At 42.7% G+C, this 13,297-nt stretch overlaps 1 protein-coding gene across 1 annotated transcript in view; it reads left to right on the top strand.

Annotated features, from left to right (window-relative positions):
• Positions 1–268: 268 nt before the first annotated feature.
• LOC116689298 (breakpoint cluster region protein) overlaps positions 269–13,297 on the top strand; it is a 48,934-nt gene continuing 35,905 nt past the window's right edge. Inside the window, exon 1 of the mRNA XM_032515791.1 lies at positions 269–2,603. Within this exon, the coding sequence (XP_032371682.1) occupies positions 1,226–2,603 (1,378 nt within the window). The 5' untranslated portion in view covers positions 269–1,225. The remainder of the gene's footprint in view (positions 2,604–13,297) is intronic.

Here is a 13,297-nt window from a genome sequence, read left to right as displayed (position 1 = left end):
ACATCTAAAAATTGAATTTGACACAGCCTTTATTATTTATCGACATGAACATGAAACTGATTTATCTTGAATCTGAACCTTTGAATCTGATCCAAAGAATTAAATCAAGCCAATACCTACCAGGTAAAATTAAATCAAATTAAATGACTAAAGTCCGAAAAGTGTCTGTAAACAGGACATGAATTTGAAATCCTGCATAATACTACGCATCACGTTGTGTTTGAACGCACCCCTCTTTCAGTATCAGTATGAACTTTTGAACCGTCAGATGGCGATATTTTCACAAGGCACGGCTGCAGGTTGAAAAACAAGGAATTTTGGGTAGGATTAACCACTTTTACCCATTATAACTGAGAGGACAAGTGCGCTGTGTCAGGAGGAGACGTATCTAGAGCTAAAGTTGGACATTGGGTAAATATTAAGCTAGTTGTTTTCCCTTTTGGGCTAAATATCAAGGCTGAATTTGTGCTACCAACAAAGGATAGTTGTTTTGAAAGTCGGCGCCTCGTTTTTACTTCATCCACCTGACTTGTAACAGCCTGAAGATAACCGTAACAGCTTCCTGCTAAAAACCTTCGTGTTCATCACGCTGTTGGACGACTTTAAATTTAAAATGTCAGTTTATCTTCCTTATTAGACCATGTGTCTTTCATAGCGTTTTTCAACGTTTCCTCGGCAACATATGTTCTGATGAATATCCTCTTTTTGTAATCAGCTTTACCAGGGAACTCTGCTGACTAGCAACAACATTTTGACTCAACGTTATCATTGATTTTTTTTTTTTTTTTTTTATGTATTTGGAGTGAAGCCTAAATCACATCCATGTAGCCCCTCCTCTTTCTGCTGCAAATGCAACGCTGACGAAGAGCCACAACACCAGAGAGCTGGGAATCAGTCTGACACCAAGCACAGAGGAAGACAGAGGATCTCCAGAGAATAGACGAGCCCAAGAAGAGATCAAGGATAAACTCACTTCTTGGGACTGTGCCAATAGGAGTAAAGGATTGGACCAATGCTTTTGCCTCTGTAGGATTGTCTTCCTGTGTTTGTGAGTAAAGACTGTAAACTAAACAGTTTTTCTTCCCTGTAAAGTGGATCCTTCCTCACTCTGGAGAACACTTTTCCTTTCTGTACTTTAGCACAATGGAAGCTTCAGGCTGTAAACAGTCGAGTCCAGTTCATGCTTTAGAAAAGGTAAATGTTTGTGTTGTTAGTTGAATAATTTATGTCAGTGATAACAATGGTTGAACCGGTGGGGTTTGTGGCAGCATGGAGAGCCCAGTTCCCTGAGTCTGATCCCCCTTGCATGGAGCTGAACTCACTGGGGAACATTGAACAAGAGCTGGACAAATGCAAGACCTCTATCAGGCACTTGGAGAAGGAAGTAAACAAGGAGCGCTTTCGTATGATCTACCTGCAGACTCTGCTTGCAAAAGAGAGGAAGTCTTATGATGGGCAGCGATGGGGATTTAAAAGCACGCCACAAATGAATGATGGAGACCTGCCCAGTGGCCAAGACAGCCATGGGCCCCACACAGATGAGGCCACAGTGGAGGAGCTGCAGCAGCAGAGAGAGCCGGGCAAGACAGCCAGGTGTAAGCCACATCCAGAAGGAGAGGTGGTTGGTGCGTCCTCAGCCAAACACCAAGGTGGGGAGTCACCTGTCCGCCAGGAGTCAGAGATTCCTGACTTCCCACCGTGCACAGGCTCGGTGGCAGCTCTGAGATCCAACTTTGAGTGCATCAGGAGGGCCAACTCTCACTCAGCCGGAGACGGCAAGGGGTTGTCGGTGAGGAGCGTCCAGGAGAAACCTTTCTATGTGAACATGGAGTACCATCACGAGCGAGGGCTGGTCAAAGTCAACGACAGGGAGGTCTCAGACAAGATCAGCACCCTGGGCAGTCAGGCCATGCAGATGGAGCGCAAGAGGTCCCTGCACTCCCTCCCAGGGAACCTGTCGGCCGCCACGGGGGACATCGGCAAGGGTGTTCAGAGAGGCAGATCCACCGAGGGGAACTACAGCTTCAACGGGTCATATGAAGACGCCGAGGTCAGCTCACACTTCCTGAAAGACAGTGTCATGCGTTCCACTGGGGGGAAGTCTGAACAGCAGTCAGCGGAGTGCCAGCCTTACACCAGTGTGTATGTTGGGGGAATGATGGCTGATGGGGACACTCGAGTCATCCACATTAGGGACCACAGCATAGAGGAGGATGCACACCTCACCTGGCCGAGACGCTCCTACTCTCCCGGCAGCTTTGACGACGTAGGAGGAGGCTACACGCCAGACTGCAGCTCCAACGAGAACTTAACATCCAGCGAGGAGGACTTCTCCTCGAGCCAATCCAGCCATGTGTCTCCCAGCCCCACCACTTATCAGATGTACAGGGAGAAAAGCCGCTCACCGTCCCAGCACTCCCAGCAGTCCTTTGACAGCAGCAGCCCTCCCACACCCCTGTCACAGAAACGCCTGAAGCAGCAGGTGATTGTGTCTGAGGCCTCCATAATTGGGGTCAGTAAAACGGGCCAGATCTGGCCCAGTGATGGGGACTCCACCACGTCCAGCAGGACCTCTCATGACAACAGTGTTCAAGGAGATCTGGGTAGGTCTGCACGACACACTGCACAACACGGATGATTCATCAAAGCCTTTCATTTTCAGGATTAAAAACAGAAAAGTATTTTTAATGGGTAGAGATGATCAAGTACTAAAAAGCACATTAAAGGCCCTCTAATCCCTGTCTGAAAGATGTCTGTGCTTGCCTTGAAAGATGTCTGGCCTTGATCTAAAATAACTTATGTGTCAAATGCACCTAATATTTAGACCTCATACACTCAATCCTTACTAAAATGTATAGTGGAGACATGAATGTTATACACTTTATTTTTTAAAACACACTTTCTTGTTGGATTTTTCGCCATTTTCTTGACAGGTTTACTTGAGCGGATCTAAGCTGTTATGATTGTAGTGGCCTACAAAAAAAAAAAAATCCTGTTCATTTGATCTCCTCCCAGCTTTTATCCGTATTGAGTGTCAGAATGGTTAACAAATTCCAGTTAAGCGGGATTCGACTTGGCACAAAGAATAAACAGGTAGGAGCCTGTAAAATGTCAGCCTGTCAGGATGGGGTTGGGATTGTCAAGATGGACTTTACATACACAGATTCTACACAACAGTTACCCAGCGTTTTGCACTTCTTTCAGGAGTGTTTTCTTTACCCTTTGTAAGCAGGCCTGCCCTCTCTTTTTCACCCCCTTCTGCTCTTCGGCCGCTGAGTGCTGCAGCGCTCTCACAGAGATGCTCTGACCGAGACAGCGGCGGCCCCGGGGCTTCCCAGTCGCTCGGCCCTGTCGACCCTGAGTGTTTTTGTGTCAGCACACATCAGCGTTGTTGTCCTTGGTGCCGAGTAATTAACTTAAAGGGGTTCGTCTAGCGTGATCAATTTAGGGAGGCTCTTTGTTATGAGTGGCGGGTAGGAAAAAAGCCCTGACAACTCACTCAAAAAAGAGGATCGAGGGGCTTAAAGTGTGTCATGCGACTATCAATCAAAACGCCTTGCCATTGGTGTTTCCTGTTGTTATGTGTGAACACAATAGGGGAATCACTCATTAAGCCAGAGTATTGACATGTTAACAATATAACAATGTTAAGTGGGATAAGGAGAGTGGTCTAGGCAGCTTAGTATTGCCAAGGACAGAAGGAGAGGCGGTTGTGCGTGTTCCTTTTGCAAGAACATTTGTCATATTGAACGACACACAAGGACACGAGGATATTGTTGTTGGTTGAGGCCAAAGAGGGATTGGGATACACAGCAAATATTAAGGATTGGAGCTGGAAAATTGTTTGCCTCTACCCCCAAAAGAAGTGTTATCCACTGTGGGTCAGATTAAACAGATGAGCAGAATAGTGTGTTGTTATATAAGGTGATTCAGTCTAAAGCTCTCTGACACAAAGCATGTGACAAGCAAGCAGATAGTCCGTGATATAATCGGCATGTGCAATTGGCATGTGCAATTGTAAACTAGCACGTTGCTCGGATGACTGAAATGTCCAAAATCATTCAACCTAGGTCTGCGTCATTCCACAGGTGCCATTTGGTGCATTTTTGCAGAAATATCAAGTTTCTAGTTCTTCAAAGAATGAATACATTTAAATATAAAAAAGTTACTTGTTTGAAAAACATTAAAAGAAAAATCTGTTTTCACTTGAATATTAAAACTGAACCCCAATGATTTAGTACGAACTGAACTTCTATAAAGTGGTGGGACTTGCAAAAGACAGACATAAAAAAAAAAAAATGTATGCAACAGTGACCGAAACCTTCTGACTTTTAGTCCAAAAATGCCCAATCCTACATTAACCATAATGCAATCTATATTATATTTGTATGATATAGGAGGGCTGGGTATCCTTTGAAAAATCATGTTACCAAAAACAATATCTTTGATACCTTTTTACACTGTATACCCAATGTAAAAAGGTTGTGTTGTTTTTACGATGTCGCGTAAAATGCAACCACCACCCCTAGCTGCTGCAGTAATGGGCCAATCACACGTCACATTAACCCTCTATTGCATGAATTAATTTTTAAGCATGGTAAAAATGTATTGATGTGTTTTTTATGACAAAAATAACAATAATAATTAAAGGGGGGGGGGGGGGATTCAAAGTTTATTTAACCCAGATAACAGATGACATTTTTTTTTTTTAAAGAAAAGCTTCTAAGATTAAGAAAAACAACTACATTTTGGCTGGTACAGAAAAAGGGGCAGGGAAACAGTAGTTCCTGGTTAAGTGAAGTCATCCAGTTATTAACACTTAAAAATAAAAGAACTAAGAAAAAGAATTGGTTGCCATATGGCAACACCATGCAATAGAGGATTAAATGGAGGAATGCTTGCTGTGATTGGTTGAAACAAAACCAGATATGGATAAGGATCAAAAAGCAGGTATCGTTTGACTGGAGACGTTTCAATTCAATCGCTACCTTAAAGGTATTGAGTACCCACACCCAGACCTCATTTATAATCTCCAAGCCCGAGCTGATTACCCTGATGACATCACTATGGTAACATCTGGGGTGATTTTTTTTTTTTTTCTCAGACTTGACAAAGCTCCTCCTTCCAGAGCCACAGGGCGGGCTCACACCTAAAGGTCCAGTTCCTAAATCAAATGATACGTTGCTTCAATCTTCCAACTGGGCCGGTTTGCGTTCACAAACGCAAAACTCACGGTCCAGAAATTGTCAACAAAAGTCATGTGGTGGAAATGTTGTTTGATTAGTGGTGATGCAGTTGGGGGGTAAAAAGTAAGGCTGCACAATTAATAGCACTTTTATCGACATGCAATATGGACTAGTGCAATATCCATATCGCAGGGGCAGCGCAATATTTGTTAAAGGCAAAATATGTGTTAAACCATTCTGTATTGGGATGCTGCAGAGACGTCCCCTCCTACAAATTGTATCCTACAGAATAAAAAAAAAATTATCTCCATTTGGTGCAGATCCATACAAAAATTGCACTGTAATATTTTTCAATTTTAATATTTCTCATTGAAAATGCGTATAATGATACAAAAATGATCATTGGCAATTTCGTGACTGAATCCAAAAATATCAATCAATCAAACATAATTGCAATAAGATATTTGCCTCATATTGTGCAGCCCTAGTGAAAAGACAAACTCCTCCCAGTTTGTACCTGGATATTGGAGCGTCATGGAGCACCAGCAGGTTCGGTTTACATTGGTGTTGATCTCAGCAAAAGCCCACATAAATGCCTCGTAAGACAGCTGGTATATAAGAAATGTTTTGCCAATATATTCAGAAAATGTTAAAAACCAATGAAATGACACATCACACCAGACATGACCAAGGTCTATTTACTAGCTTTTTCCAAAGCTTGAAAACTTGTACTTGAAAGCTGTGGAAAAGGCCAATAAGTGGACCCTGAGAAATTCATGTATTTTTTTTTTTTTTTGTCAAACTACTTTTTCTATGGTCAGTAATGAAGTTTCGTGCACATTACAGAGCTGTACAATCCCGTGAGCAGTGAACTGTTCCTTTTTAAGTGTAAAATCTGTTGGAGTTCCCCTTTTGATGTACCCTGACCAGTTTGACACCTTCTGTTTAAGAGCTCCATGCTGCAGAGCCTGAGGCACAGCATTGGTCCAGAGGAGACTTGTCGCTGACATAATGGCACAGCTGCCTCATGTGGACCTTGCTTTGTGGATTACCAGAAGTCTGGATTTATTTTCTGATGTTGCAATAACATTACTGTGCCCGTTGTGGGATTAGGCCTTGGGCAGGGAGCCGGTTTGAAGCAAGTTTTTGCAATTAACGGCTCTTTGTTGTGGTCAGTGACTTTAAGGGAGCAGTTGGAAAGTTTTTGGTTGTTGTGTTTAACATAAAGCATTGCGGCATTCTCTCATAAATGAGCCTAGTAAAGCTAGCTAATCTTAGTGTTGTAAAGACACTTTGTGCTCCAGCGTAGTGTTGTGTAACTAGACAAAAGCTCCATAAACTGTACAACACAAGCCAGTGGTTAAACCTAAATGAGGCTCTCTGGACTATATGATTAGCTGTGTATGTTCTGCTTGCTGTCATGGAACATGTGAACGCCACGGCAGACAGAGAGTTGGTGAGTGTCTGGCATGGTGGCAGTCTGGAAACATGACCAACTTCATATTAGAAACACCTACTAACTGACACAAACAAACCCACACTTGTCCTGCCGCTACTCAGCTGCATCGCTGTGTGAAATCTCAGTGAAATGGTCAGTTTAAAAATACTTCTCAGGGGACCCTTTTCTATGAATAGAAGAAGAATAAGCGTTGTCTCCTGGTTTCTGGGTATCTAGGGCAATTGTCAAGCTTAGCTGTGAATATAGCTGCTGATTAGCTGTGGGCCTTTAAGGAGGCCAAGTCTCTGATGGGTCTATTTTGCCATAATTAATTATCATCATGACAATGACATGCCTGTGGCCACAGCTTTCTGGATGAGTCTGATTGTGTAGACTGTCTCATGGTTAATGTATTACAGTGGGAGGGCATAGAGGAAGAGGTCGACCAAAAGGGAAATAATAAATCTCACCATTAGTTTAATCACATTCCCTCTACAAAAATCAGGATATCGTCTTTAAGGATGCATTGATCTGAGGTTAGGATTTGGCACGGTTACAGGAAGGTAGACAGGTATGTCTGGGATGACTGTGACGATAATAGAAACTGTCTGTCTGAAAAGGTGATGAAGGCTGTCTGAATGCCTTGGCCTCAGTCCAAAGATTGGCCCTTACTTGCTGTCTCAGCAGAAGTCATGCCGTTGCTGGTCTACACTCCCGGTTAATTGCAGACTCATGAATATTTGAGGTTCCTCAAGAAGAAGCCCAGACAGGCCTATCATTATACCTGCATATCAACATCTGAGGTTTGGTGGTTAAGGAAACTAAAGATTTCAGCCTCTCCCTTTCCTAGAGTAAATGTGGGCCTACAAGCGGAAGTGCTGGCAGCCCTCGAGGGCAGCCAAGTTTGCGCGGTGTGTGTGTGTGTGTATGCGTGCGTGTTTGTGTGTAAGACACCTGTTCATCTGTGCAGTGTACTGGGTAAAGTGGTCAAAAGCTGGCAGGCCATCAGTACACCAGGCCAGGCATTACCAGCTGCTCTCACACTAAAAGCCATGAATACTCTTTTGTTCCCTTTTAGAAATCAGAACAAAAACACGTGTTTAGAAACTATGCAAGACTGTCCACCAAGATTGTCCTAGTCACTCCTCCCGTCACATTCTAACATACGCATTTCCATAGATAAACATTAATAGAAAAATAATCTTTGGCATGTTTCTGAGCTTGCGGGCCTCCCCTGGCTCAGTGAGCCTCCCTCGTGCTTGGCCTCACCCCCTCTGGTCCTGCAGGCTCAGCTTCCCTCCCTGGTCCCACTCAAAGGGCCCTCTGTGCTGCTGGCTGGCAGGCCAAGTGTTTATGGAATGTCTCAGCTGCTTGTGGGGTGTGGGGGGAAACGGCTAATGAAATGTTAAGTGTTGTATGCGTTCACCTCTCTCACCACAGCCTGACCCGTGGAGCTTTTTGTTACTGCTCAGAGTGTGTTTTCGACTAACTGTTGATAGAGCCTGACAAAAAAATATGTTAACTCCATGCCCCCAGTTTGTAATACACAATTTATATTACAAACGCATATTGTCTAAGATCAGATAATCCTGGGGACATCATCAGGGGGTATTTTTTTCGCCTTTTGCTTCAAAGGCGCAAATGATTTGACGCAAAAATCCCTTCCGGGTAGGCAGTTGATTTGAATTTCGAGGATATGTGAAATCTGCAACTTTGTTCGATACAACACAAACGCATAAAACAAGAAAACATACCCTAAGCATAGACGAGTAAAATGACACAACCACTGTTCCAGATCACGACAGCTGGCAAGTTGATGGCATGAGAAAAATATAACGACACAAGTAGCATATAGACACAGATAAAAGTGCATAGATGCACATTTGATTCACTTTCAGCTATAACTAACATTTACATTAGTCTATAATATAACCACGACTTTCCACTTCGGGATTGCTCTGTTGCTGACTCATTTAGGCCGGAAATCCCCTACCTTGAGATTTCTTTGTGCTGATATTTTAACCTCTGGTGGATTTATGAGGATGATGGTTAAGCTTTCTCAGATCCCTGCAGGGTAAATCCAGACAGCTAGCTAGACTCTCTGTCTAATCTGAGTTTTCTGTTGCACGACTAAAACATCTTTTGAACATACACGTTCCACCAAAACAAGTTCCTTCTCAAGGTTATTTGGCAGATGCACCGGATCTCCGTACAGCGCTTTGTGCCGCTCAAGACAATTGTGATTGATTTAGAGAAATGCCAATAAACCAGAGCCCGTTTTTCTCCCATCCCGGAATCCTATGTGGAGTAGCCAGACCCTCTTCCGCCGAGCTGTGGAGCACAGTCTGGCAATGCGGGACTACGTTTACAGTAACGTGAAATTCCGACCAATGTGACGTTGCTGCCCTGCTTATTTTCTGTACTGTGTTGCTTTGCTAGCATCTTTGAAAAACCAAATCAAAAGTTACGAACAACATCTCACCGCTGCTAGTTTGGGTGGTGTTGTTTCCTTTAGTCTGTGGCCATACAGGTAATTTAGGTCTCCAACTTTATGCTAGTGTTGAAATATGAAAGCATCAAACATGCATCAGGTGATGGAGGTGAGAGTATATCCAGTTGTTCCTCGTTCCTCTTAGCTCAGCGCTATTAAACTATATGTACAGGCCCCAGGAGTTTTGTACTCCAGCAGTTATTGTAATCAAAGATTGTGATAGGGTCTATACCGACTTGTTAAATGCGAACATGTGCTGTAAAACCTGTGTTACTGGGCAGATTATGACTGAGTCAATCACATTAAAGCCCATCAGGTAAGGCCTGTTCACTAATATTTAAATCTTTTCAGACATGCAAATGAATATTTGATCATAACTGGAGGTCACTGGGATTTTTTTCATGTGGCTGATTTGAAGTGTGTTCATCATATGCCAATAATAAGCAGTGTCAGCAGTTGTGTTCACTGTGAAAATCAAACAAGGCCATATGAGACTGGCCAGACTCCGGTATGAATAAAGGGCTTTTTAAAACAAGTGAGATCAAAATGATTCCCCAATAAAATAACCAAGCAGAACCAAATAGCTACTGTATAATATTAGACGTGCTGTTATTCTCTTCAGCGTCACTAAAGCTAATCCCACGTATAGCCAATGTGTATATGTGCTTTGTTGTCTGTGTTTATTGTCACAGACTGGAACAATTATTGGGCTTTGATTCTCTCTATGTTATGCTGCACATTACAAGCGGTAGTCTGACCACCCTGAGCTATTTCAACACACACTGATTAGTAGGTGTGCTGGGCAGGGCGGCCCCGTTCTGACCTACTCTGCTCAATGACTGGCACTAATTTTAGGCTGCCCTACAACACATCAGAGACTAGTGCCGGTGGGCCTCACTGCCTCCACCAGCCCTGTGGTTGCAAGGGCCTCCCAAATGCAGCAGACACCACACTTCAGATGGCCCAGGATGTGATGATAATGTGTCGGCTAACATTTTCTTTCACAGGTTGCCAAAACACACAGCCATTGTCTGCATTTGACATAACCTATGCCCCAGTTACAATATGAGGTTAAAGTTTACGTGTCAACGTCAAGTTGGGAGTACGACACAGCCTGTGAAAACAGTTGTTAAATGTCTTCAAGTGACATCATGTGAGTAACCGTGGTTTTGGGTTGGAGACAACAAACGTTTGCACATGCACTGTGCTTACATACAGCCTTAGTAGAGCTAACATAGCTGTAGACTCCTTTTTTTTTTTAACAGAAAGACGGCTTAACAAACAGCATTATGTGCAATTTAGGGTCCAGGAGCTTGATGCAAGATATGTTAGCTACATCCATTTTGATTTTGATTTTGAATCTTTTCCCTTATCATGCTCATTTTAAGTTCATAGTACATGTGTACACGCTTTAATATTATACTGTCTGTCTGAATATACCTCTAGTCACCATCTGTCTGCAACGTTCCGTTTTAGCATCTGTCTGTTTAAGCTCCCCTCCCGTAAAGGCCCAGTCTGCTCTGATTAGTCAGCGTTTTCAAGTCTTTAGCATCTGCACTCTTGGAGTCTCTGCACTGGCATTGCAACCGGGGAATGACTGTATCAGCATTGTAGCTGCATTTTCTACATTGTACAGTTGTGACATCACAACCATATGGAATATATAAAGCACAGATTCTAAATATGGGCTGTGTGCATTTCTCTGTGGATTGAGGGTTTTGATACTTTCACTGTATTTATAATCACCCTTAGGTGCATTTTCTGGAATGCCTCATTAACATAGTGGCTCCGTATCAGAAATTGAAAACATAAATACATCATGTGATGATAATAGGATTTGAGTTACTGACAGAGAGCCCATTGAGAGTGTGGAGTGTAGTGTGGAGAACTAAATATCACCAAAGATTCTCTGTGAAGTGCATTACATGTAAATCTATCTAAGATTTTCCCACCTGTCATGAAGTGAGGAAAACTACAAGGGCCACAGGACGGGGTCACTACATCCGGTGTCTGAAGGGCCAACCCCCCTTTAACCAGTTCCCCTGCTTGTGTTCTCGCTGCCACCGCTGTTTCCCCGGTGACCGCACAGTCTGCAGGAGAATCCGTTTGCCGGAGCCGTAAAGTGGTGCCAAGCTTTTAACAACATCTCACATTGGCTTCTTCTGCTGCTTTCTTTTCCAAAGGTGCAACCTGTCTCTCAAGATCTATACAACCATTAGAGAGGCGACAAAGAGGCTGTCCTTCATTGTATCTTGTTTTTTCTGTGGTGAATTATTGATGTTTAAATATCTGTGTCTATGTTAGATCGATCAACACATTTGCTTTGTGGTGTTTATTTCTGGAAGCTCGCAATCTAAATTCTGTCCATCAGCTGGCTGATCTTTGTGTTGATGGTCAATATATTCACAGTGGGGAACAGTAAGTGGGGATCTGATTCTCGCTTTCCTTGTCAGAGCAGTACAAGCTATTTAAACACACTGATGATCAGTCAATGTGCCAGGCTGGGCCGCACTTTGCCTTTTCCCACTGGTGAAATGGGGAATTATGGATGCTATTATTCTAGTTCCAGCTCTTTCTGGGACAAATCAATGGAACTCTCTGATTGAGTTTTTTGAGTATTGCTGTCTAAATGTATTCCCATCAGGCGAATAGGATTTTTTTATTAGATATTGTATCTGTGGTACTTATAGCAGATACTTTTAAGTGGATCCAAATCTTGTTTCTCTGATCTGAACTTTTCACTTTTGGTGGTTTTCAGAACCAACAGCAAGCTCATTCTTCCCCATATTAAATGTCCTGCTGGGAAGTTAAAGAGGCAGTGCTTTTGTGTCCATGTAATGATGGCAATCCAAAGGTAAAACAAAAAAATGTTTGTAAAAGCATCCCAAAGGGAACGTTCCCTCTGCTTTTGATACTGCATGTTGTTCTTGTGTAGTGAAATAAGACCACACGATTATTTTTGGGACTGTGCGTCTCTGATGTTGTGATACTGTTTCAGCTGCACATCTGTCACTCCCTTTCTGCCTGTTTACCGTAGTTCATCTCTATGGATTAGGATTAGGGCTTTGAATGTGTCTTTGCCTTGTCATCAATAGGACATCCAACATGTCCCCAGTATTTAACGGCTGTGTTTGTATTGTGAACATGGCTCTTGTTTGCATGCTGGAGGAAGGAAAAGTGTTTCATGATGATTGATGGTACTCCAGAAGGAGACTGGAAACGTTGGGAGCCAAGTTGTTTGGCCGAGTCCTTGTATATCCTTGAATTCTATTTTTAGTTAGTTTGAGTGTTCAGTGTGGTAATGCGGGAAAGCAAAGGCACTGTGTATTGTGTATTAAAAAGGTGAAGCATAATATTGCTTTTTGTTGGATGATCTGCATTAATCTGACATTTGTAATACCATGACTTGTGGGAATACTGCAAAGCTAAATTCTTGAAAAACCGAATTATGGAATTCAGAGACAGTCCAAAACAAAATCAGCTTCTCTCTGATCCACGGCTCCACGCAGCTGTTGGGCTCAGCAATCTTATGTAATGTTATTAGAACGTATTTATTACAGCTCTATTGCACAGTTAAAACCATTTTAAGCTGCAGCAGGATGGGTATGGGACAGGGAGGACGTACTGTAGAACTGAAAGGATGGTTCCTGTGTGTGACTTTATATTTTTCGAATGATCACTTATCAGTCACTGCTAGGGCTGGGTTCCGAACTTAGATAGGCACCGACCAAATTGTCCGCCAGTATCGGAAAATGCCTGGTCGTTCGACACCAAATTTGAATACCTTTTTAGGAGTAATACCCATTAGTGTCAGTGAGCCAATGAGCACGCAACCTCCTCGAACCAAGATCTAATAATGCAGGTGATTGGCTGTCTAACGTTACATGTCGTAGAGGCAGGCAGGAAAAACTGCAGTGTGTGTCACTTAACATGAGTGTAAAGTGTATAAAGGTGTCATTTTGGATCCTGGATGATATTTTCAATCTTTTATGATCAAACAGATGTTTATAAAGTTTCATTTTGGGGACATAATTTGAAATTGGGAAAAATTTTGAAATTGGAAAAAAGGTAATAAAATGCAATATATTGCAGAATAATGCGATATTAATTAAATTAAAATCACAATAATATTGTTTTGAGACATAAGTATCATCGTATCGTGAGGCCTCTGGTGATTCCTAC

This window comes from Etheostoma spectabile, chromosome 5 (genome assembly GCF_008692095.1).
Source record: "Etheostoma spectabile isolate EspeVRDwgs_2016 chromosome 5, UIUC_Espe_1.0, whole genome shotgun sequence".
NCBI lineage: Eukaryota > Metazoa > Chordata > Actinopteri > Perciformes > Percidae > Etheostoma > Etheostoma spectabile.
The sequence above is the reverse complement of the archived record's forward strand: the minus strand, read 5'-3'. Positions and strand labels throughout refer to the sequence as shown.